Source organism: Podarcis cretensis, assembly GCF_951804945.1.
Source record: "Podarcis cretensis genome assembly, chromosome: 7".
NCBI lineage: Eukaryota > Metazoa > Chordata > Lepidosauria > Squamata > Lacertidae > Podarcis > Podarcis cretensis.
In genome coordinates this window covers 90692652-90719966 of record NC_137176.1, presented here as the reverse complement: position 1 = coordinate 90719966, position 27315 = coordinate 90692652, and the positions used below count along the sequence as shown (strand labels likewise).

Below are 27315 nucleotides of genomic sequence, written 5' to 3'. Positions count from 1 at the left end.
TGAAGCGTATGTAACCTGAGGTACCACTGTATTATGTCCCACATCTTTCTCCCTATGTATCATCACATGCTTTTGCTTTAATTCAGTAATTCTTTGCACTGTCTTTCCCTAGTTCACCCGCTGTGGTGCTTCATGTGCGAACCATCGTTCAGCAACTGGTCTTGCCTGAAGGCCACCAAGTGCTCAGAGAATGACAACTACTGCCTGACCACAGTCGCGTCTTTCAGGATTGGTAAGTTGAAAGCAGGTTTCCAGTTTAGCGGGACAATTAACCCATTTTTTAAGCTCTAAATGTTGCAGCGAAAGCAATAACAACAACAACATATTTATACCCCGCCCATCTGGCTGGGCTTCCCCAGCCACTCTGGATGGCTTTCAACAGAATATTAAAATACAATAGTTTATTAAACATTAAAAGCTTCCCTAAACAGGGCTGCCTTCAGATGTCTTCTAAAAGTCTGGTAGTTGTTTTCCTCTTTGACATCTGGTGGGAGGGTGTTCCACAGGGTGGGTGCCACTACCGAGAAGGCCCTCTGCCTGGTTCCCTGTAACTTGGCTTCTCGCAGCGAGGGAACCGCCAGAAGGCCCTCAGAGCTGGACTTCAGCGTCGGGGCAAAATGATGGGGGTGGAGATGCTCCTTCAGGTATACTGGACTGAGGCTGTTTAGGGCTTTAAAGTTCAGCACCAACACTTTGAATTGTGCTCAGAAACGTACTGGGAGCCAATGTAGGTCTTTCAGGACCGGTATTATATGGTCTCGGCGGCCGCTCCCAGTCACCAGTCTAGCTGCCGCATTCTGGATTAGCTGTAGTTTCCGGGTCACCTTCAAAGGTAGCCCCACATTGAGTGCATTGCAGTAGTCCAAGCAGGAGATAACCAGAGCATGCACCACTCTGGCGAGACAGTCCACAGGCAGGTAGGGTCTCATCCTGCGTACCAGGTGGAGCTGATAAACAGCTGCCCTGGACACAGAATTGACCTGCGCCTATATGGACAGCTGTGAGTCTAAAATGACTCCCAGGCCGCACACCGGGTCCTTCAGGGGCACAGTTACCCCATTCAGGACCAGGGAGTCCCCCAAACCTGCCTTCCTCCTGTCCCCCAAAAACAGTACTTCTGTCTTGTCAGGATTCAACAAAGCAACATTTGGTCATGTGCATTTCAGGCAGAATGTTCCAGGATTGTTGCCAGGAAACAGGGAATTATCTTCACATGTGGTGGGGGTGTAAATATGTACAATATTTTTTTCTGCAAAAGGTTTTTAAGGAGGTAACAGAAATCACTGGGTTAAAGCTGACCGAAAGTCCAGAGGTAGCATTATTATCAATTTACGATGGGGTGGAAGCTTCGCAGGCTATGAAGGACTTGCTCACAAGTTTATTGACAGCTGCACGAATTATTATAGCTAGGAAGTGGAAGGGTCAAGCAGAATATAAAATGGAAGAATGGTATAAAGAGGTGTGGGATATAGCTATTAATGATAAATTAACATGTGCCATTAAGGTAAGATGGGGAATACGCAGGAGAAATGATTTTGAGGAAATATGGAAGGTGTTTGTAAATTTTGTACTGTTAAAACGGAAAGGGGTCAAACCATCACAAGAGGTGTTAAAATTGGGGGAGGTTGTATAGCCACAATGGAATGGTCTCAGTTGTGAGGTGCACATTTTTATTTTATTTATTTACTTTGCCTAAACAAACAAACAAACAAACATTCTCAGGAGGGGTGGCATTTGGGACCGACCTGGTAGCTGAGATTCTGGTCTAGCCCTTTTTTGCAGAAACTGTCAATCCTTGCCAAAATCCAGCTCAAGGTAACAGGGCTGTGGAAAAACCCTCCTTTTCTATTTGAGACTGTCCCACCAACCACACCATTGGAAAGCTTTTAATTGCCCAGCCCAGGAGATTGCTGATTTCCCCGCATCCACTACTGGCAAACAGGGCAGTGGTTTTGGAAGGCCTGTTTTTATCCAGCACATAAAAACATGAGAAGAACCTGCTGGATCAGGGCCCATCTAATGCAGGAATTTATGTATAGGTTTTGGGGGGGGGGGTTGCCCCTCGAGCAGATATCATGCACATGCAGCCCACTACCAAAATCAGCACAATCCCTTTTGTGACTTTTGTGATTTCTCCCCACAAAACACTTCATCACAGTTTCTTCCTATCTATTCAAAGGGCCTCTGCTGCACGATACCAAATGTAAGAATTCACTTATCAATGTACCTGTGTACTGGCTCACTGGGAAAACTTCAGAAATTCATATAGACATGTGAGCTCAGCTACTCAGCAGCCCCTCTGCCTGAGTGATAATTCCTGGCCTCCTGATACCTGAGTGCCAGAGAGGTAGCCATGCCAGAAATAACAAACCCAGATGAAGACAAAAGGGTGTGAGTAACTTGGCTGGGAAACAGGGAAATGTAAATATCTCTTTTGTTACACTTGATGGGTGTTTGGCGGATGGCAAGGAGAACCATGGGACAGGGTCCAGGATGCTCAGGTTCCTGCCACCAGACCTCCCTTTTCATGATGTAACCATGATGTATTAGTGATGTAGTTGGGGGGGGTGTAACATGGGGATTGAGGGATGCGGGTGGTACTGTGGGTTAAACCACAGAGCCTAGGGCTTGCTGATCAGAAAGTTGGTGGTTCGAGTCCCCATGATGGGGTGAGCTCTCATTGCTTGGTCCCTGCTCCTGCCAACCTAGCAGTTCGAAAACACGTCAAAGTGCAAGTAGATAAATAGGTACCACTCCGGCGGGAAGGTAAACGGCGTTTCCGTGTGCTGCTCTGGTTCGCCAGAAGCGGCTTAGTCATGCTGGCCATATGACCCAGAAGCTGTACGCCGGCTCCCTCGGCCAATAAAGCGAGATGAGCGCTGCAACCCTAGAGTCGCCCGCGACTGGACCTAATGGTCAGGGGTCCCTTTACCTTTACCTAACATGGGGATTAGCAGCTACTAAAAGTTGGGGTCTTCTTTTGTTCGGGGCTTCCATCTTGCTCCGCCTTGTGGCAGGTGGGAGTCCTGTCGCGACAGTCTTCAATAAAGACCAAGCCTACTGGCTGCTGTTTTGCTCTGGTATTCCTGGCTGGTGTCCTTGTTTTTTGTCCAAGGGAGCCCTCAGATTTCTCCCTGTTTACACATCTAGTGCGGCATCCTCTTCTACAGGGACCAACCAGATGTCCCAACAGGAATCTGAGTGCAAGAGCAACTCTCCCCTCCTGCGGTTTCGGGCAACCGGTGCTAAGCCACTTGAGTTAACTGTGAGATATAAGATGCAGGTCACAAGTCTCAGTGTCCCAGGACCCATCAAAATAAAGTCTGAACAGAATTGGTGAAGCAGCAAAGAATTTATTGATTGCAACAGCATTCCTGCCAGAACAAGTGCCTGAAAGCAGGCACACCCAAATCTAGCAAAACACAAGCTTATATCACTGATCCTCGAATACAAGGTTCCCTTCTCTGCTCCCCATTGGCTGGGGATGTGCAGGGTTTACAGCCTATCACGACCACCTACCGTATTTTTCGCTCTATAAGACACACTTTTCCCCTCCTAAAAAGTAAGGGGAAATGTGTGTGTGTCTTATGGAGCGAATGCAGCCTGTGCGACTATCCCGTAAGCCACGACAGCAAGAGGCTATCCCAGAAGCCAGATCCCTCTTGCTGTCCTGGCTTCTGGGATTCAGAATATTTTTTTTCTTGTTTTCCTCCTCCAAAAACTAGGTGCGTCTTATGGTCTGGTGTGTCTTATAGAGCGAAAAATACGGTAATTAAAATACTAAAATCCATGCCTTTGTTGTCATCTCCCATTCCTCTGAATTTCACGACCACTTGTTAGATAATTGGCGTAGCTAATTGGTTTACGACCCCAATTAGCAGCAGCTTTAAGCGATCTCAGCCCGGCACGTTTCCCTCTAGCTGCGCCGATCCTTCGTTCCGCCACGAAGTGCAGAGTAAACACAGCGGAGCTATTGCTTCCCGGTGTCAGCTTAGAAGCTTCAAACACACCCAGGCGTCTGTGTGTTTATATAACAGTGTTTATTCAAGCAGTAAAACAATAAATCAGCCCTTTACAGATTCTCCCTGGGCTGCTAGCATTCATGGCTGCCATCTCCTTCAGAGACAAAGAGGCAGTGAGGAACAACTCCTCCTTCCTTCCGAGTCACGCGACAGGAATTGAGGGACGTCACACAGAACTCTTTAACCCTTCACACCACTCATGATTATTTTTGTGTGGACAGGCAGAGTTCCCCAAACACTGGGCGGCCCCCGTGTGGAATAACGACTCAAGACAACGTGCTATGGGATTAAAATTGGCCACAACTTTATTATGTTTCAGATTTGGGTAGATCTTGGCTTAGGCATTGGGCGTTTATCCCTCTCAGTCCCCCGCCGGGGATCTGGGGAACATCAGGGTTATCCAGTGTGTGGGTGGGATGGGTTGGCTCCGGAGAACATATGTTCAAGCAGAGAGAGCCCGCCCCCATTACGCCGCCGTCGCGTACCTGTGGAGAAAAGGTTAACCTGCAAAAGAAGTCTTAACTGAGGGTGGGTAGGGTGGGAGAAGCTCTGGAGCCAACTGGCGATTCCCAGGTAAGATCCTCCCTCTATTGTGTGGGCAGGTAGTCCCTCCCCCTACCTGGCCTGATCACCTTGGCAACACCTCCCCAGGCAGGATTGGGCAACTAACAAAACAAAACAACACAAGCAACACGATGACCAGTCTACTAGATCGCATTACAATTCTTATTGCTTAATATACATAATTCGGTACAACAAAAACAAAATGCGTACACTTGTAAATTCTCTAATATGTTTGAAATCAAATGAACACACGTCTGTCAATCTTTGAAAGTCCATAGAAGTACAGTGGTACCTCAGGTTACGTACTTAATTCATTCCAGAGGTCTGTACTTAACCTGAAACTGTTCTTAACCTGAAGCACCACTTTAGCTAATGGGGCCTCCCGCTGCTGCCGCACCGCCGGAGCACAATTTCTGTTCTCATCCTGAAGCAAAGTTCTTAACCTGAAGCACTATTTCTGGGTTAGCGGAGTGTGTAACCTGAAGCGTATGTAACCCGAGGCACCACTGTATAATAAATCTATAGTTGAAACAAAGTAATAGATGTTTTCCTGTGGGCTAAGCGGTAAAACTTTTTAGGCGTTTATGGTGCCGAAGTAGTAAGTGAATAACGACGTAGACAGTGATCCCAGATAATCTGACCTCCACGTATCCCACCGGGGGAAGGCGAAGCCAAGCCTGTGCTAATGGTGCCGCATAGGGTCCAGGGGGCTGCGCACGACCACGCAAAGGGCGCCCCCCATTTAACGTGGGGAGCGGTCATTGTTCATGCTTTCATGCGTTTTACACATTGACTCAAGCGATAAAGCCACATTCTGAGCGGTTCTCCATCTGCTCACACATACAGATAAGTTGCAAGCTGCCCAGTTTTTCAGGTGTTCTAACCACAAGCTTCTAAAGTTTTAAGCAAGTTTGCGGTTGTCTAACTGGAGCAACCATTTGACCTTTGGAAAAGGCAAGCAAGCAACCTTTCCTTTTTGGCCCCTGGAAAAAAAGCAGCACATTTTTTATTCCTCACATTAACCTGTAAACTGTTTTCTCCTTGCAACCCAGGTGGGGCCAGTAGAATAACACTTTCCCCTTCTCTTCCCCTTTCCATTTTGAAGGCTTCTTGACCGTCGGAAAGAGAATCACCAAGAAGTGTTCGCCGAGCTGCCCGAATCTGAACATGGATATGGGCATTGGTGCCTTCCAGACGTTCTGTTGCCAAAGTTCCCTCTGCAACCTTCTCGGACACGTGGCAGCTAAAAACGAGACCCGGTGACGGGCTCTGTGTTCGGATCTGTGTTCAGGAGTGTCCCTGACCCTGGGTGCAGAATGGAGGGCAGGGATGTGAGCGTGTGTTGAAACGAAACCTTCTCACAGAGATAAAATGCACCTTTGTTGCTCCACCCAGTTTTGGCTGGAAACGAATCCAGTCCTTGAGCTAAAACGGCTTTCCCCAGATCTTACGGTGAAGACAATGGAAAGGATCATAGGCTATATTCTTCTTGGTATAAGAGAGCTATTGCTGTAGGCTCCCCTTGTGTCCACCTAGCTCTGCCCTTGAAGTCTCAGGCACACTGTCTACAGTCACTTCCAAGCAGGGTGGATAAAAATAATAAATAAAAATAGGATTTTTTTGGATTTAAATTGGATTTTTAAAATAAAATGCTTTTGGAGGAAAATCTTGCTAAATATATTTTTCTATTTAAGTTACATTATGGTCCAAAGGCTATTCATCAGAAAATTTATTTTAAGTTTTTCTTGTATGCTAAAACTCAGTCTACGTTTTTTCTTTTACTTGTTTAACCACATCAGTTAACGAACATGGATACATATGCTCTAATGCTATTGTTTCAGTTAAATAAATTGTTTAAATGGTTATTAAGGAAATGATTGTTTTTCTCCTTCCAATAAAGTACAGCAGAAAAGTTGTCCAAATATAAACAGTTGACTTATTAAACCTCACAATAATTTCATAATTACCTGTCTATGTATTTCTAATAGTATAACCAAATCAGTCATGTTTTACATAACTGTAAAAACTACTCTGAAAATTTATTATTCCAAAAATGAAACCTCCATCTGGTTGTAAATATTAAGATTATACTAGCAAGAATGAGTCTTTCTGTAAAAAAAAAAAAAAGATTTAAATCAAGTCTTACTGACAGTGATTTAAATTGTGATTTAAATCGATTTGATTTAAATCAAATCTGTCAGCCTGCTCAATGAGGGAGACTGACTGTGAAAAAATCAAAAGCTTCTGGAATACAGTATAGTATATGATGAGCTTAAAAAAATGTTTAAGTATAACTTTATGAAAAATGCAAAAGCTTTTCTACTAGGGATAATGGACACAGGTATAGCAAGAGAAGATCAGAAAATATTCCTCTGTGCCACAGGAGCGGCAAGGATCCTAACTGCTAAAAACTGGGAAAAAGAAACTGTGCCAAAAAAAAATGGAACAGCAAGACAAACTGTTAAGAGTATATTGAACTGGCTAGATTAACAGAGGCAATTAGAGTTCACACTAGACAAGACTTTCAAAAAGCATGGGGAAAATACAGAGAATACTTCACAAAACAGTGCCCTAAAATACATACCTGGACTTGTTTTGATTAATGTCTGCAGGAGACTTTGTGGATATTTAAGTTATAATTAGAAAAATCTTAATAATTACAGTGGTACCTCAGGTTACATACGCTTCAGGTTACAGACTCCGCTAACCCAGAAATAGGGCTTCAGGTTAAGAACTTTGCTTCAGGATGAGAACAGAAATCGTGCTCCAGCGGCAGCAGGAAGCCCCATTAGCTAAAGTGGTGCTTCAGGTTAAGAACAGTTTCAGGTTAAGAACGGACCTCCAGAATGAATTAAGTTCTTAACCCGAGGTACCACTGTATTCATAAAGGAAACAGTTTATAAGAAGTAAATAAGGAGGCCAGATACAGGATAAAGGAAGTCTTTTATTTGGTTCTTTGTACTGTTGTATGTTATGCTCTTTGCATTTCTGTATTGGGAGTGGTGGGGGGTTTATGTCATGTTGTAAATAAGATTTTCAATAAAAATTAAATTAAAAAAACAAATCCGCTTTGTTTCCAAGTGACCTGTTTTCTGCACATCCATCCTGATTCGCTTGCAGGTTGGCTGGATAACGTTGCATCGATCAAGTCTACGGGGCGGCCGTGTTTGTATCACTGCGTTCTGGTCGCCTCGCCGCAAAAAGGATAACGTAGAGTTGGAGAAGGTGCGGAAAAGGGCAGCCAAAATGATCCATGGGTTGGCGGAACTCCCGCCGTGAGGAAAGGACGCAGCATTTGGGACTTTTTCATTTAGAGAAAGGGTGAGCAGGAGCCGAGATGATAGAAGTTTATGAAATTATGCCTGGGATGGGGAGAGTGTATGGAGAAAATATTTTCTCCCTCTCTTATCAGCCAGATGGAGAAAGGAGGGAATAAATGGAAGAGTGCTGCCCCCTGTGGCCAATAGATGACAAGCCTCCAATGTGTGGTTTTCTTATACAGTGGTACCTTGGTTCTCAAACTTAATCCGTTCCGGAAGTCCGTTCCAAAACCAAAGCGTTCCAAAACCAAGGCGTGCTTTCCCATAGAAGGTAATGCAAAACGGATTAATCCGTTCCAGACTTTTATAAACAACCCCTAAACCAGCAATTTAACATGAATTTTTACTATCTAACGAGATCATTGATCCTTAAAACGAAAGCAATAATCAATGTACCGTACTATAAAATAAATAAGACAGTATTGTAGGTGATAAAAATAAAAATTAATTCTTTATCCTTACCTGCACCGATGATAGTCATTGTTTGGATAGGGGGGTTTTATACATTTCTGCAGTCACACAATCAATCAGTCAGTAGCTGAACTGGGCTTGCTAATTGACTGATGTTGTTCCACGGGACACTGGTGATCGTCCGGAGGCAGCTGGGGGCCTGCCTGATGCCCCCGTCTCCCTGGCAGTATCCCAACAAAAACGTCCCTTCCTCCTTTGCAGCTGATCACCCTTGTACAGTGGCTGCTGGTGTCCTCTGGGGCTGGTGGGGGTGTAATGGTGGAGGCCAACAGTAGGGGGCGCCAGAGCCAGTTCACTTCACCCTCCTCTTCCTTTCTGAGTCCTGCGAAAAGGCAGCACTGAGACTAAGCAGGAAGAAGCCGATGGCCAGGGCACCCGTAAGACGTAGCCAGGTGGGGGCTGGTCTAGGTTGGTGGGGCAGTGCCCCATTCACTCTCATGGACCAGCCCCCACTACCCTTGCAAACAGGCGTTATTCCAGACTGTTGTAAGAGCAGCATCCCCCCTCTCCTCCCAAGGTGGGGGTCTGTGGGCAGAATTCCTGCACTGTGTAGGGTCGGACTACAGGACCCTTGGGTGTCCCGTACAACTCTTTGATTCTTAGATTTAGATAAATTTATTGTCATTGTTCGTATATACGCAGTATACACAACAACGAAAATCAAACACCCAAGACCGGATTCACATACACATTTGCACGTATCTCCAACACTCTCATCCTATTCAGACATAATCTATTAAAACATACATAATCCAGAATATAACACAACCTATTAGAAGCATAGCATAACCTAAAACCTATCTCATTCCTTACTACTCACTGCTTGCTATTCTATTGCTATTCTATTCTATTGCTAAAACCTATCTCATTCCTTACTACTCACTGCTTGCTATTCTATTGCTATTCTAGCTGTCTGTGTAACTTCTCGGCAGTGCTGGATTTATTAATAATAATAATAATAATAATAATAATAATAATAATAATAATAATATATTTATACCCCACCCATCTGGCTGGGTTTCCCCAGCCACTCTGGGCGGCTTCCAACAAAATATTAAAATACAATAACCTATTAAACATTAAAAGCTTCCCTAAACAGGGCTGCCTTCAGATGTCTTCTAAAAGTTTGGTAGTTATTTTTCTCTTTGACATTTGGTGGGAGGAAGTTCCACAGGGCGGGGGCCGCTACCAAGAAGGCACTCTGCCTGGTTCCTGTAGCTTTACTTCTCGCAGGGAGGGAACTGCCAGAAGGCCCTCGGAGCTGGACCTCAGTGTCCGGGCAGAACGATGGAGGTGGAGATGCTCCTTCAGGTATGTAGGACCTGAAACTAAACAAGCTATAGCTTAGGGCCTCAGTCTCTTGGCCCCCCCCAAAAAAAATTAAAGGGAACAAACCAACTGGGTGTATATTTCCAAAACATAAGATAAAAAACAAATAAAATAAAACCTACATACAACAACAACAGTGTTATGTGTCGTGTCGGCTCCTATGATGTAAGTCACGGGCCCTGCCTGCTAGCCTGCTCCCTAAAATATCACTGGTTTGCTCCTTTCTATATATAGGGTGCCTACATTCTGCTGTTTATGATTATTAGTAGTTTGCACCATATATTTGCACCTATTATTATTTCATGTTATAGCAAGTTTCTAGAGACTAGATGAGTCTTTGTAAACTGTGTTTCTAAAGGGACTTTTGTTACTGCCAACCGCCAATGTGTTTGCATTATTACAAACTATTTTATGTTAGAGCTTAATAAATATTTCCCTATTAATATACTTCTTAATTGCAATTCAGTTCAACAATCACTTTGATAAAATATGTTATTTTGTTATGTGCAAATGGCTTTAGATACCTATTAGGTCTATAAATTACCGTCTAGCATATATTCAACACAAAAACCAGCAACAATTTGTTGTTGACAAAGGACCATAGCTGTCAACTTTCAGATTTGAAAATAAGGGATCAGCAGCCTCGAAAATAAGGGATCAGCAGCCTCACCTGTCCTGGGGACAGTCTACGGGATATCTAGCAATCTGGCATAGCAGCGGGAAGCAGCGGGAGACGGCGCTGGAATACAGGAATTTCCTGCAAAAAAAGGGAAGTTTGACAGCTATGCAAAGGACAGCTGGACATATAAAGGGCCCCATTATCTTCAAACCTAAATCCAGCCCTGCTTCTGTGCATCATGTCCTCCTAGTGCCCAGCTTGACAGACCCTTCAAAACAGAGCCAAGCAGATTCGCGGAGCCCCTGTATTCTCCGTCACCAAAGAACGTGTGCGGTGACAGTCTAGACACCGGCTCCCAAATACAAGAGAGTCCCAATTTCCTGGAATCTAACAAGCAGTGTGGTGGCTTTGACATCAAATGCCCACTAGGGGGAGCTTTAGAACCAAGGCTGTGGCCACCTGGGAAAATATTATAGTCAAATGAAATAATAATAATAATAATAATAATAATAATAATAGCAGCCAGGATTGGAAATAAAAGCAAAGGAATCATAAAATCATAAAGGAATGTAATGTAGGGTACATGTTATAGAAATAAGTATTACATTTAAAACAGTAGATCGATTTGAACATGGAAGTAAGGATGAAAACTCAGTATGTTAAGCGAATATTGCACTGAAACTGAATCGAATTTTTTATATGAATATCAATTAAAAATTATGGGGGAAAAGAACACGTTGTCCCTGCAATGCAGAGATCGTGAGTGGGAGCTGCAGCCATGAGTGGATGCAGCAGATTTTAAAGGTTAATATCCAACTGAAGATGGGACGCGGGTGGCGCTGTTGGAGGGACGCGGGTGGCGCTGTGGGTTAAACCACAGAGCCTAGAACTTGCCGATCAGAAGGTCGGTGGTTCGAATCCCCGCGACGGGGTGAGCTCCCGTTGCTCGGTCCCTGCTCCTGCCCACCCAGCAGTTCGAAAGCACGTCAAAGTGCAAGTAGATAAATAGGTACCACTCCAGTGGGAAGGTAAACTGCGTTTCCATGCACTGGTCTGGTTCGCCAGAAGCAGCTTAGTCATGCTGGCCACATGACCCGGAAGCTGTACGCCGGCTCCCTCAACCAATAAAGAGAGATGAGCGCTGCAACCCCAGAGTTGGCCACGACTGGACCTAACGGTCAGGGGTCCCTTTACCTTTAGTTATCCAATTGAAGAGAGAACGTTTTCCTTTTAGGAGTGGAAACACACTTGGAAAAGGACTTGGAAAAGACTATGGGAGATTATTTCACTATATGATTGCAGTGGCAAGATTGTTATGGCAGTGAAACACTCACTCTTGTTCTTCCAGCATGACGTTCTGGTGAGCTCATCTCATTCACCTCCCAAACAGTCCTGCAAGGTAGATTAAGCAGAGATGAGGAGTGGCCTTCATTTAACAGCGCCTCCGCCCCCAACTAAGCTTCGTAGCTGAGTAGGAATTTGAACCCAGGCCAGCTTGGCAAGTCCAACATTGCATCTATTCTCCCATACACGGTAGTTGGTATGACATGAGAGTGTTGTGTTCTGCTTTGGCTTGCTATGAGATTTGCTTGCTGGGATGCTAACATTGTAATTGCGACCGGTTTGCTTCCTTCTTTCCCTGTCTCTCAGGTTCGGGAAAGGGCCACCAAAACAGTTAAGCAGATGGAGGAGGAAAGGCTGCAGCGTTTGGAGAAAAGGCAAAGAAGAAGAGACACGGCAGGAATTTATAAAATGATGACCGGCATGGAGAACGTGGATAGAGGAATGTTTTATCCCTCTCTCATAACATGAGAATTCATGGCCATTCGATGCAACTGAATGTAGGATGATTCGGGACAGAGAAAATGAAGTTGTTTTTTCATGCAGCGCAGAGTTAGACTGTGGAACTCCTTCCCACAGGATAGCAATCAACTTGGATGGCTTTATTTATTTGTTTTTAAATTCAGTTTTTGTTGTTGTTGTTTAGTCGTTTAGTCGTGTCCGACTCTTCGTGACCCCATGGACCAGAGAACGCCAGGCACTCCTGTCCTCCACTGCCCCCCGCAGCTTGGTCAGACTCATGCTGGTAACCTCGAAAACACTATCCAACCATCTCGTCCTCTGTCGCCCCCTTCTCCTTGTGCCCTCCATCTTTCCCAACATCAGGGTCTTCTCCAGGGAGTCTTCTCTTCTCATGAGGTGGCCAAAGTACTGGAGCCTCAGCTTCACAATCTGTCCTTCCAGTGAGCACTCAGGGCTGATTTCCTTCAGAATGGAGAGGTTTGATCTTCTTGCAGTCCATGGGACTCTCAAGAGTCTCCTCCAGCACCAGAATTCAAAAGCATCAATTCTTCGGCGATCAGCCTTCTTTATGGTCCAGCTCTCACTTCCATACATCACTACTGGGAAAACCATAACTTTAACTATACGGACCTTTGTTGGCAAATTCAGTTTTACAATATACATTTGAATTTAAACATTGATCATAATCATAAACATATAGGATTCTCTGAACCCTTAGAATTTCCTCCATCCCTCCATGGTTTCCATTGTCAAACTTTTTCTATGGCACCTGATAGCTTATCTTAAAAATCCATATATTTTTTTACCTTAGTTTTTCATATTTATATCCAGATCCAAGCAGGGTAACTTTGCTAAGCAAATCAGTCTCTTAAGCTCAAGCCAAGAAAGAATATTCTCTATAAGATGGAAGTATATGTTTCTGTAAGATGGAAGTATAAATTTCTGTAGTAAGTATGAGTTCATCTATAATGAATATGTATTTTTGATTTAATCAATCATTTAGAAGTGCATTAAGCTATTTCTAATCAGATTTGGTTTGAATTATCATTAGTGAATATCAATATACGTATCAAGACTTTGAGATTAGACCACTGAAGAAGCCCGGAAAACTATCTTGGGTGTGTGCTACCTGCAAGCCCCAGTAAAAGGGCCCCATCGGGGGGCAAACAGCAGCCTTTTGGTTACTTGGACTGCCAGGGCGAAACAGGTGTTGCATGAGCTCCAATTTGGATGGCTTTCAAAGAGGACAAGACAAATTAATGGGGCAGGAGAATGCTATTAAGGCTACGAGTCATGATGCTTTTGCACTGCCTCCACAGTCAGAGGCACTTGTTGTTGTTTAGTCATTTAGTTGTGTCCAACTCTTCATGACCCCCTGGACCAGAGCACGCCAGGCCCTCCTGTCTTCCACTGCCTCCCGCAGTTTGGTCAAACTCATGCTGGTAGCTTTGAGAACACTGTCCAACCATCTCTTCCTCTCTCGTCCCCTTCTCCTTGTGCCCTCAATCTTTCCCAACATCAGGGTCTTTTCCAGAGAGTCTTCTCTTCTCATGAGGTGGCCAAAGTCTTGGAGTCTCAGCTTCAGGATCTGTCCTTCCTGTGAGCACTCAGGGCTGATTTCCTTCAGAATGAAGAGGTTTGATCTTCTTGCAGTCCATGGGACTCTCCAGAGTCTCCTCCAGCACCAGAATTCAAAAGTATCAATTCTTCGGCGATCAGCCTTCTTTAGGGTCCAGCTCTCACTTCCATACATCACTACAGTGGTACCTCGGGTTACATACGCTTCAGGTTACAGACTCCGCTAACACAGAAATAGTACCTCGGGTTAAGAACGTTGCTTCAGGATGAGAACAGAAATCGTGCTCCAGTGGCGCGGTGGCAGCAGGAGGCCCCATTAGCTAAAGTGGTGCTTCAGGTTAAGAACAGTTTCAGGTTAAGTACAGACCTCCGGAACGTGTTAAGTACTTAACCCGATGTACCACTGTACTGGGGAAACCATAGCTTGAACTATACGGACCTTTGTTGGCAAGGTGATTTCTCTGCTTTTTAAGATGCTGTCTAGGTTTGTCATTGCTTTTCTCCCAAGAAGCAGGCATCTTTTAATTTCGTGACTCCTGTCACCATCTGCAGTGATCATGGAGCCCAAGAGGCATCTGGTTGACCACAGCGACAACAGGATGCTGGACGAGTTGGGTCACTGGCCTGATCCTGCAGGCTCTTCCAAGCTTGCCCACCTCTTTAGGGCTGGTTTCCTATGTTGCATGGCAGGCTAAACTGCAACCGGTGTGTGCCTCGTGCTTCAAACTGGTTTTCATATTGCGTTTTCAAGTTGCTGCAACTTGCCCTGGGTAAGGGCAGGTAAGAAATCAAATAAACAACAACAACAACTCATGACACACACAGGCAGCAATGAGGAAACTGCAGAACCATGAATTCCCATTCCAATTTCCCGTCTCCTATTAAAACGCGCTTTGCAGAGATCTAACAGGGCAGGGTCTGATGCAAACATACATTAGTATTCTGAAATGCAAACCAGTTTTTAGTACGGCAATTCAAGTCAATTAAATTGAAATTAATACATACTGCATCGATTTAAAAAGATCATGAGGGTGTGCTGTATAAGAACATTAAAAAGCCCTGCCTGATCAGAGCAAAGATCCACTTAGCCTGACAACCCTCTGTGTGAAACCATGGAGGGCAGCTGCCAGTCAGAGTAGACACTATGGGGCTGTGGGCAGAGTCTAAGCTGGCATAAGGCAGCTTCTTTTGACTTCAGGCCAAGGTGCACATGCCATGGCCATCCTCACAACAAAGCTGTATGGTAGACTAGAATATAGGACGTAGCCTTATACTGTCTGCACTGACTGGCAGTGATGGTTCGTTGGGATTTCAGGCAGGGGTCCGTCCCCCCAGCTTACCTGAACCTGGTATGCTCTGCCGCTGAGGGGTATGCTCACATTAGCACCTTTGAGCACAGTGAAGTTGAAGCTGATTTGTGTTCACATCAGCACAGCTTCTTTAGTGTCAGATTCGTTTCTGTTTGTGTAGTCAGCAGGGGTGTCTTCACCCTATGTTTGCATAGGAATGAATTTGGAGCAGCTTAAGGGCTCCAGAGGTGGTTGGAGGACGGATGACGGCTAATGGATTGAGGTTGAATCCTGACAAGACAGAAGTACTGTTTTGGGGGGACAGGAGGCGGGCTGGTGTGGAGGACACCCTGGTCCTGAATGGGGTAACTGTCACGGCTAAAATGGCCGCTGTTTCTTTAATGCGAATAAAGCTGGGTCAGTATGACTCAGCGGCCTGCAGCAGGTTGTATATATAAAGTGAGAAATGTTAGTTTGGTTGCTGGTGTTTGGGTTGGTTGGTTAGTGCTAGTGTGTATAGTTATTCAGTCGTGTTTTGCACAAAGACTTTAAAGAATAAAACTCTGCAAGGATATTCTTCTGGACTCTTTTATGCTGACAAGGGTCTGAGGACCAGGCTGAGGAGACAAAGGGAGGTCAGAACCCTTTCCTTCTTTTTTTGCTTTTTACAAACACTGACAGTAACTGTGCCCCTGAAGGACCAGGTGCGCAGCCTGGGAGTCATTCTGGATTCACAGCTGTCCATGGAGGCACAGGTCAAATCTGTGTCCAGGGCAGCTGTTTACCAGCTCCATCTGGTACACAGGCTGAGACCCTCCCTGCCTGCAGACTGTCTCGCCAGAGTGGTGCATGCTCTGGCAGGGGCACCGACTTATAAAAAATATTGGGGGGGGCGGGGGTCCATACCGACTTATAAAAAATATTGGGGGGGCCCAAGACCTCCAAACCGCTGCTGCTGGGGGAACGAAAGGGGCGAGCCCCGGGCTGCCCCGACCTTAAGTGAACCTGTGAGGGCCCGCCCTTTGCGGCAGCCGGTTGGCTGCCACCGTGGGCGGTGAATATTAATGAGCTAGGGGGAATCCCCGCGTCAGCCCCGCGAGATTGTTGATGGGTCGAGAGCCCGCAACCCCACCCCCTCTCTAGATCGGGAGTGGCTTTGTTTTAACTCATTACTGAATGTATTTTAAAAGGTAAAGGTAAAGGTAAAGGTACCCCTGCCCGTACGGGCCAGTCTTGACAGACTCTGGGGTTGTGCGCCCATCTCACTTAAGAGGCCAGGGGCCAGCGCTGTCCGGAGACACTTCCGGGTCACGTGGCCAGCGTGACATCGCTGCTCTGGCGAGCCAGAGTCACACACGGAAACGCCGTTTACCTTCCCGCTGGTAAGCGGTCCCTATTTATCTACTTGCACCCGGAGGTGCTTTCGAACTGCTAGGTTGGCAGGCGCTGGGACCGAGCAGCGGGAGCGCACCCCGCCGCAGGGATTCGAACCGCCGACCTTTCGATCGGCAAGTCCTAGGCGCTGAGGCTTTAACCCACAGCGCCACCTGCGTCATTTTAAAAGGTAACTATCGTCAAACAAGGAAAATAAAAAATACCAACATAATTTTGTGATTTTACAAAGCATAATATAACTAATAATTTTCTTAAATTATTGGGGGGCAGAGCCCCCCCAAACGAATTTTTGAGGGGGCTCGGGCCCCCTCAGGCCCCATGGAGTCGGCGCCTATGTGCTCTGGTTATCTCCTGCTTGGACTACTGCAATGCACTCAACGTGGGGCTACCTTTGAAGGTGACCCGGAAACTACAACTAATCCAGAATGTGGCAGCTAGACTGGTGACTGGGAGCAGCCGCCAAGACCATATAACACCTGTCTTGAAAGACCTACACTGGCTCCCAGTATGTTTCCAAGCACAATTCAAAGTGTTGGTGCTGACCTTTAAAGCCCTAAATGGCCTTGGCCCAGTGTCTCCACCCCCATTGTTCAGCCCAGACACTGAAGTCCAACTCTGAGGGCTTCTGGCGGTTCCCTCCCTGCAAGAAGTGGGATTACAGGGAACCAGGCAGAGGGCTTTCTCAGTGGTGGCACCCGCCCTCCCATTAGATGTCAAGGAAATAAACAACTATCCGACTTTTAATGTGTGACATTTTAATGTATTTTTAATCTTCGTTGGAAGCTGCCCAGAGTGGCTGGGGAAACCCAGACAGATGGGCGGGGTACAGATAATATTATATTATTATTATTATTATTATTATTATTATTATTATACAGAGCTGGTTTGATAAACAAGACATCAAACAGTAATAACAGAACTACAGAGTTGAAAGGGACCCCAAGGTCCCAACCCCCTACAATGCAGGAATTGTAGCAACAGAATCCCTGACAGATGACTATCTAACCTCTGTTTAAAAGCCTCCAAGGGAGGAGAGTCTGCCACCGTTTGAGGAAGCCCATTCCACTGTCAAACAGCTCTTAATGCCGGGAAAATCTTCCTAATGCAGAGTTGGAATCTCATGCAATATAATGAAGTACAGGGTACCTATTTATTTTGGATAATGTCGTGTGAACACGGATGAAAGACCCAGCACTGGGTAATCAGGGGGTTAAAAGGAGTGTGAACACAGCCTAAGCTGCCCCAAAGCGAATGAGTGGCCCATGTTCACACCAGTGAAATCTAACGCAGTGTAGCTATTTCACCACACTGCAAAAGGCAGGGACGTTCTTCTCCCTGGAGTGGATTAATGGCTCACTCTAAGAGGGTAATTTACATTGCAATTTGCATGCAATCGTGTTAAGCCCCATTATGAGTTTCGGGGCGTCTCCCAAACATCACCTGCTAGGCATCCTGACTCAATCCCACATGAGCTATGGGGACACCTTGGGAGCGAGAGAAACCGGGTGCAAATTGATGCTAAATATAGCTTGTGCCAATTAGGGAGTTGGGAGCAAGAGTTGCAAAACCAGAAGGCCCATGCAATGAAGGCATGTTTTATTTGCATAGGAACATACTAAGAGTCTGCAGGATCAGGCCAACGGCCCACCTAGTCCGGGACCCTGTTCTCACAGGGGCCAACCCAGTGCCCGTGGGAAACCAGCAAACAGAATTCGAACTCAAGAGCAAATCTCTCCTCCTGTGGCTTCAGCAACTGGTGTTCAGAAGCATTTACTGTCTCCGACTGGGGAGACAGAGCACAATCATCCTGGATAGTAGTCATTGATAGCCATGAATTTATCCAATCATCTTTAAAAGAAATCTAGGTTAGTGGCTGTGGCAATCACACAGGGTCCTCGGACGTTTAATGGTCTATTGATCCCTATGCCACCACTGTGCTCGCTGCCCCGCTGCCACCAACCAGTTACTCTCTGGTAAAACACTGAGTCCAGACAGTTGTTAAAAGTGAACCAAAAAAACCTCAAGTTTATTTTACAAACATTAACAATATTCCTGTCAATTCCTTAACTTTAGTTTCTTTACCAGCCTATACCTTCCTAATACCTTCTGACTGATTACAGTGGTACCTCTGGATGCGAACGGGATCGATTCCGGAGCCCCGTTCGCATAGAATCATAGAATCATAGAGTTGGAAGAGACCACAAGGGCCATCGAGTCCAACCCCCTGCCAAGCAGGAAACACCATATAGAATCATAGAATCATAGAGTTGGAACGCATCTGGAAGCGAACGTAAGACGTGACTGCTCATCTGCGTGTGCACTGGTCGCGATTCACCGCTTCCTTTTTTTTTAAAATGATATTTATTAAGGTTTTAAGGGTTACAAAAAGTAAAAGTAAAAACACCATATTAAACAACAACAAAAACAATACATCATAATAAGAAAATAAAAATAAAAATAAAAAAATAGAGTCCATTGAAAAAATAACACATCGAATCTTCCCATAACTTATCTTTCATTTGCTTGTTTCCTTGACCTCCTCACACCTCCCTTTTTTGTATTCTAGTTCGATTAACAATTTCAGCAAATCCTTTCCATCTTTTCCAATTTTTGTCCTGTAATTTATCTTAATATAATATAACTTTCCCTCCTTTCACCAATTAACAGTCTATTTTTTCCTAATCCTTTATAACATTTCTGCTAAAACCACATAAGTTCATTCCAACATCCTTCTAACATTCATTAATTTAATGTTTCTGTAAATAGTCTTTAAATTTCTTCCAATCTTTCTCCACCGACTCTTCTCCCTGGTCTCGGATCCTGCCAGTCATTTCCACCAGTTCCATATAATCCATCACCTTCATCTGCCATTCTTCCCTTGTGTCTTCCAGTACTTTGCAATAAGTATTCTTGCTGCTGTTGTAGCATACATAAAGAAAATTCTATCCTTCTTTGGCACCAATTGGCCGACCATGCCCAGGAGAAAGGCCTCTGGTTTCTTCAGAAAGGTATATTTAAATACCTTTTTCATTTCATTATAGATCATCTCCCAGAAAGTCTTAATCCTTGGGCACATCCACCAAAGGTGAAAGAATGTACCTTCAGTCTCTTTACATTTCCAACATTTATTATCGGGCAAATGATAAATTTTTGCAAGCTTGACTGGTGTCATGTACCACCTGTATATCATTTTCATTAAATTCTCTCTTAAGGCATTACATGCCGTGAACTTCATACCTGTGGTCCATAACTGTTCCCAGTCAGCCAACATAATATTGTGTCCAACATCTTGTGCCCATTTAATCATAGCAGATTTCACCGTTTCATCCTGAGTGTTCTATTTCAACAGCAAGTTATACATTCTTGACAAATTCTTAATTTTAGGATCTAACAATTCTGTTTCCAATTTTGATTTTTCCACCTGGAAGCCAATTCTTTTGTCCAAATTATATGCCTCCATTATCTGATAATAATGAAGCCAATCTCGCACTTTATTTTTTAGTTTTTCGAAACTCTGCAGTTTTAATCTGCCTCCCTCTTGTTCCAAAATTTCCCAATATTTCGGCCATTTGGCCTCCATATTGAGCTTTTTCTGAGCCTTCGCTTCCATTGGTGACAACCACCTTGGGGGTTTATTTTCAAGCAGATCCTTGTATCTTATCTAAACATTAAACAGTGCTTTTCTGACAATATGGTTTTTGAACGCTTTATGTGCTTTGACCTTATCATACCACATATATGCATGCCACCCAAATACATTGTTAAAACCTTCTAAGTCCAACACGTCAGTGTTTTCACTGGCGATTCACTGCTTCCGTGCATGCGCGTGATGTCATTTTGAGTGTCTGCGCATGCGTGAGCAGAGAAACCCAGAAGTATCGCGCTCCGTTACTTCCAGGTGGCTGGGGAAACCCAGCCAGATGGGTGGGGTATAAATAATAAATTATTATTATATTTAGTCTGCATGGAGGGATTCCAGATCTTACAGCATGGTCATTTCAAGCGGGGCTTGTCCCTCACTGCAGTGCAGTCAGCCTTCAGCCTGCCTGCCCAAGATAATAATAATAATAATAATAATAATAATAATAATAATAAGTGGTGTAGTGGTTAAGAGTGGTAGTCTCGTAATCTGGGGAACCGGGTTCGCGTCTCCGCTCCTCCACATGCAGCTGCTGGGTGACCTTGGGCCAGTCACACTTCTCTGAAGTCTCTCAGCCCCACTCACCTCACAGAGTGTTTGTTGTGGGGGAGGAAGGGAAAGGAGAATGTTAGCCGCTTTGAGACTCCTTCGGGTAGTCTAATAATAATAATAATAATAATAATAATAATAATAATAATATTTTATACTCCGACCATCTGGCTGGGCTTCCCCAGCCTCTCTGGGCGGCTTCCAAAAAAACATTAAAATACTGTAATACATCAAACATTAAAAGCTTCCCTAAACAGGTCTGCCTTCAGATGTCTTCTAAAAGTCTGGTAGTTGTTGTTCTCTTTGACATCTGATGGGAGGGCGTTCCACAGGGCAGGAGCCACCACCGAGAAGGCCCTCTGCCTGGTTCCCTGTAAATTGGCTTCTCGCAGGGAGGGAACCGCCAGAAGGCCCTCGGAGCTGGACCTCAGTGTCCGGGCAGAATGATGGGGGTGGAGACGCTCCTTCAGATCTACTGGATCGAGGCTGTTTAGGGCTTTCAAGGTCAGCACCAACACTTTGAATTGTGCTTGGAAACATACTGTGAGCCAATGTAGGTCTTTCAAGACCGGTGCTATGTGGTCTCGGCGGCCGCTCCCAGTCACCAGTCTAGCTGCTGCGTTCTGGATTAGTTGCAGTTTTCAGGTCACCTTCAAAGGAATCCCTGTCTTCCTTCTTCCTTCTTCCCAGCACATCTTGACCCAGAATATCTTTTCCTGTCACCTCACACCCAGTTACCCGGGCAGCCTTCCAAACCCTTGTCTCTTTTCACACCACAGGGCAGGGCGAAGGACAGTTCTTATGCATCGCCAATGGCCCTCAATAGCCTGTATTGTTTCTTAATGGCCCTTGATTGGCCAGGTTGTTTTGCATAGACTAGCCCTGGAATTTCTCTTCAGCTTGTATTTCTCACTTCACTTCCCACATAATCAAAACACTATCATTTATTAATTTCTAGGCCTTATTTATTTTTTATAATAATTTTAAAATTATGATCCAATGATAGCTCATTATAACAATGCCAATTTAAAATACAATTACTACTTTCAATCATTCGAATACCATGAAAGGAGTCTGGAAACTTGCCAAGCAACAGATAAGGTTTATTATTAAGGCACTGGCAGTATGGCAGAGCTAGGCGGAAACAGGTTACTGACTGGGACAGAGTGACATTTGCAGCTGTTGTTAAAGTTGCAAAAACAAAGAAGCACGGGACTGAGTGACGGAACAACATTTTTGGGAACAACATTGGGATATCAGCTCCGCTTAAGGCATGGCGGATAACAGCAACAATCGAGAAAATGACTTTGGGGGAGGGGGGCGGATACTATCCAGAGGCTGTGAATCTGTTCACTTTCTCTCTTCTGGTGCTGAGGCAAGGAAGAAGGGCTACCCCTATGCTATCCATATAATCAGTTATCAGTAATCAATATATTCATTATATATCCATATATGTTTGGACATAATCAGGGCTTACAGTATTTTATCCATTTTGAATCAAAGGGAAGCTGTGCCTTAGCTAATTGCAAACTGCTTGAAACAGCAAGTTAGGAGCCGACCTTTCCCCACAAACATCTGTGTACCCTGGACATGGGGAAGATGTGAATCAGAGATTCTGGTACAAAATCCCCTCAGATACAGGCTAAATTAATCCACAGAACAGGAAGAGCAAAACCGCAAAATGTCCAAGCTCCCTGTCCTGTCATAACTAGGGGAAAGGTTAGACAGAGCGTCACTGGAAGCATTGGAAAGCAGAACTAGAACCCTGTGCTTGGCCAGTGCTTGACCAGGGTCGGGTAGCGTGACAAGAGCTTGCTGATTGGCTGATTCTCGCTGACAATATTGTGAGTCCCTCATGATTGTCTCATGATCTATGATTTGCTGTGATCTGCTCAGGTATAAGACCTCTGGATTTCTGTCAATCGGGGTCCCAGTTCCTTTTGGAAGAGATTCCAAACTGGGTCCTTATTGCCTGGCAATAAACTTCACCTTCTTATTCTCCATTGCTGAGTCTGCCTGATCCTTATTTTGACACCAAGCGAATACCCACTTGCGATCCTTGCTTCAGTGCTTCTTCTGCTAGCTGTTCCCCATCCAGTATTTCCTAGCTTCTGCCTTCTGAACTGTGCCCCTCTGCAAACCGCTGTTCCAAATCTACACTGTCCTCCTGCTTCTGGGAAGATTCAGGATCAGGATCGGGGCGGGGGGAAGGATCCCACCATTCTTCCTCAGTGCTGCTCTCCTCAGCACGGTCCTTGATACATAAGGTCACAGAAAAGGCCCCACCCAACACATTGTTCTTTTAATAAAAAAGAAATCTCCAGACTAGCATCACTTAAGGTAAGGTAAAGGGATTCCTGACCATTAGGTCCAGTTGTGGCCAACTCTGGGGTTGTGGCGCTCATCTCACTTTACTGGTTGAGGGAGCTGGCGTACAGCTTCCGGGTCATGGGGCCAGCATGACTAAGCCACTTCTGGAGAACCACAGCAGCGCACGGAAACACCATTTACCTTCCCGCCAGAGCAGTACTACTTGCACTTTGACTTGCTTTCGAACTGCTAGGTTGGCAGGAGCTGGGACCGAGCAACAGGAGCTCACCCCGTTGCGGGGATTTGAACCGCCGACCTTCTGATTGGCAAGTCCCAGGCTCTGTGGTTTAACCCACAGCACCACCCATCCCCAGCATCACTTAAAGGCAGTGCTAATTATGAAGGCAGGCAGGCACCATTGAATGTTTTGCACCCAGTGCCCCGGGCGAAGCTGTCTCCCTGCTGGGTGTGTGTTTGGTGCAAGGATTTGTCATTGCCCGAAATCCAAGGTCATTGACCTGAAGAAGCCGAGCAAGACAAGCTGGTCAGAGGATGATGCTATCGGAGACAAAGTAGAGAGATCTCAGGTGTAGGCAGACTGTTCCTTGGTTGCTATTCAGAATGGGAACCTTGGCTTCACACAGAGAGAAGGAAATGTCCTTTAGAAGGGACTCGTTCATCAGAAGATGACATTTCCTCCTCCTTATTCCATTCATGTTTCTGCCTCGCCTCCGAGGAACTCAGGTTCTTATCCTCACAATAACCCAATGGATATAGGCCAGGCAGAGTGTCTCCCCCAAAGTCACCCAGTGAGTTTCATGAACCACACTGGATCTCTCATGCCTTGGTGTGATGGCCTGGGATTCGGACTCGGACTCGGAACCAGAGGAAGATGAAGCAAAATGGAAGCCCAGAACAAAAGAAGACCCCAACTTTTATTAGTTACTAATCCCCGAAACTACACCCCTAAAACTACATCACAACTACATCATTGATACATCACAAAAAGGAGGGGTTGAGGGAGGAGTTGTGTTGGTAATCTGAGTGTCCTGTCACCTGGCTGGTTCCCCCTTTCCCCCTCCCCATGAGTACTTTCCAGGTGACAAAGGGGAGTTTGCAGTTTCCTGCCCCCAGAGGGAAGAGCTGATCATTGTCCTTTGTTCCAGTCCATGCTGAATCCACTCCTATATGCAAGTTCTTTGTGACTTTGATGGTCTTCTGTCTAGGACCATCAGCGTTGGCATAGCAACTGGGCAGGGCTCCTGTGTATGTGCTGGTATGCTCAAGGGATTATGGCTGCCCTGTATCAAACCTTCCCCATTTTGTAGTCCTTCCTTCGTGGAGTAAAATAAAAGTGGAATGGTGTAGATCCAATGTATGGTTGATTTTCTATGAATTTATAACAGAAGTGTTGCATATGTTGTGTGTGTGTGTCGAGTTTGTACAAACTGAATGATTGGGGGGGTGGTTTCTGCGACAGATGCAACAGGAATGTGGGGAAGGAAGGGTTTAGATTTCTTGCGCACTGGGGATGGTTTTGGGGAAAGCCAGCCCTATAGAAAAAGGGGTGGGCTCTACTGGAATGGAACTGGAACCAGACAGCTGGCAGCAGCGGTGGAGCAAGCCAATCGGGTAGCTGGGGCAGCGCGTATGCCCTGCGCCCAGGGGCGGGGCCTGCCACCCATGGGGGCGGGGCTAGCCACTGCAGGGTGGGGCCAGCTGGGGCAGGACACTCTGTGGCGCCTCGGAGGAGCCTGCCTGCCTCCTGTCACTCAGGCCCCCTACAGCTGAGGGGGAGGCGGCGGGTGGACCCTTTGGGGCAGCCGGAGCCTGTGGGTGCCCAAGCCACCACGTCACTCCCAGGAGAAATAATAATAATAATAATTAATAAATTTTATTTATACCCCGCCTTCCCTGGCCAGAGCCGGGCTCAGGGCGGCTAACACCAGTAAAATTACAGTAAAAACATAATAGGGGAAAAACCCACCAATTTAAAACCAGGTTAAAATACAGGTTAAAATGCAGCCTCATTTTAAAAGTAGCCCATAGATCAAGACCATAAGGGGAAGGAAACATAAGGGTCAGACTGGGTCCAAACCAAAGGCCAGGCGGAACACCTCTGTCTTGCAGGCCCTGTGGAAAGATGTCAAGTCCCACAGGGCCCTAGTGTGTTGGGACAGAGCGTTCCCCCAGATCGGGGCCAGGGCTGAAAAGGCCCTGGTCCTAGTTGAGACCAATCTAACCACCTTGCGACCTGGGACCTCCAATATGTTGTCATTTGTGGACCTTAAGGTCCTCCGTGGGGCATACCAGATGCGTGGCTCGGGCACGCTACAGGCCCGGCGGTGAGTGCCGCCTGACATTTTGTCACCCCCCTCTGTGGTGACACCCGGGTTGAACTGCCCGCACCGCCCCCCTTCCTCTGCCCCTGGCTGGCAGTCAAGATCAAAAAGGATGCAGAACAGCTTTTAAATTAATTTCAGGATGAAATGCAACAGGCCACGGAGAGCCTCAGGCTGGCAACTCATCCCTTTGGAATGAGAGCGTCAAGGCCCAAAGTTGTTCTACCAAGGATAGGGTAGAACATGACAATGGGTGTACATGAATATGTGTACCTTGCAAAGGACTGTTCCTCCCACACATGCACACATTTCAAAACTGACACCACATTTTCTGTGTTTAACCACAACAGATGGAATGCTCTACCCAGGGAGGCATGCCTGACACCCTCTTTGCCCAGTTTTTGGTGCTCAACAAAGACTTTTCTCTTTCCCTGGGCTTTTGGTTCTTAATCAGGCTCTTAAGGGCCCTAAGGAAGTCAGATTATATTCCACCAGGGCCAGGGCCTTCTCAGTGATGGCTCCGTCCTGGTGGAATGCTCTGTCCCAGGAGACCAGGGCCCTGCAGGATTTAACTTCCTTCCACAGGGCCTGTAAGACAGAGCTATTCTACCTGGCTTTCAACTTGAACTTAGCCTGATCTTTTATTCCCCTTCCTTCCCACCCTCTCCCCTTTTTATGAAGATTACCCGCTCTGGGATCCCACAGCTAATTCTCCCCTGGTCTCCTTGCTGGCTCAAATAGGACTAATTTAGCCAGCTAGCCCTGGTGACCATCTAATGTTTATTGGATGGATTTCCCCCCTAAATTGATTTTTGAATTCTGAATTTATTGTTATTCACGTTTTATACTGTATTTTATGCTGTTTTTTGTTGTTGCATCAATTAAGTGTTTTAAATTTGTTGTTAGCCACCTCTGAGCCCGGTTTTCTGAACCGGGAAGGGCAGGGTATAAATTAAAAATTATTATTTATCAGAAGGGTGGAATCGTGGTCTCTAATCGTGGAGCTATAGTGCTTCCTTTGTTCCTTAACAGTTCCTTAACACAGTATGCTGTGTTAATTAGCTTTTTATTGTTGTTGTGGAACAGTCTCTTTTGGAAGGTTGTGGATTCTCCTTCCTTGGAGGTTTTTAAGCAGAGGTTGGATGGCCATCTGTCATGGATGCTGTAGCTGAGATTCCTGCATTGCGGGGGGTTGGTCTAGATGACCCTAAGGGTCCCTTCCAGCTCCACTATTCTTTGATTCTAACTACAAATCCCATCATCCACCAGGCTAAGGAAGGCTGCCGTGGACTGATCCTTTTGGGAAGAGACTGCTAAACACTGGGAAAAAGGATATTCTATCCCTGTAAGCTGCTCCTTCCTTCAACAGCAGTTGCTAAATGTAGTGATGTATGGAAGTGAGAGCTGGACCATATAGAATGGACGCTTTTGAATTCTGGTGCTGGAGGAGACTCTTGAGAGTCCCATGGACAGCAAGAAGATCAAACCTCTCCATTCTGAAGGAAATCAGCCCTGAGTGCTCACTGGAAGGACAGATCCTGAAGCTGAGACTCCAAGACTTTGGCCACCTCATGAGAAGAGAAGACTCCCTGGAAAAGACCCTGATGTTGGGAAAGATGGAGGGCACAAGGAGAAGGGGACGACAGAGGACGAGATGGTTGGACAGTGTTCTCGAAGCTACGAGCATGAGTCTGACCAAACTGTGGGAGGCAGTGGAAGACAGGAGTGACTGGCGTGCTCTGGTCCAGGGGGTCACGAAGAGTCGGACACGACTAAATGACTAAACAACAACAACTACATGTTAGGCTGAAGGGTCTGTAGTGCAAAACATTTGGACCACTTCCCCTTATTCAGGCCCTCCCATTTTCATCTACCACCCTGAAACCGCTTGATTTGTTCCAAAACAAAAGTGTCATTTTCGTTTCATTTATGAGGCGGTTCCCACGAAGCACCATGAAGTGATTCTTCCATATTAATAAGAGCACACATGGAACATTTGCAAATGTGGAATCCAACACAGATACCAGCATATATAATTTCATTCCTTGCATAACCAGCCTCTGGCACATGAACTGGCACATGAA

At 45.7% G+C, this 27315-nt stretch overlaps 1 protein-coding gene across 1 annotated transcript in view; it reads left to right on the top strand.

The window, feature by feature from the left end:
* The window catches only part of LOC307220555 (lymphocyte antigen 6E-like), a 132406-nt gene that overhangs the window by 4166 nt on the left and 100925 nt on the right, over window positions 1-27315 (top strand). Inside the window, exons 2-3 of the mRNA XM_079984575.1 lie at window positions 113-232; window positions 5692-7455. Coding sequence (XP_079840701.1) covers window positions 113-232; window positions 5692-5849 — 278 coding nt within the window. The 3' untranslated portion in view covers window positions 5850-7455. The remainder of the gene's footprint in view (window positions 1-112; window positions 233-5691; window positions 7456-27315) is intronic.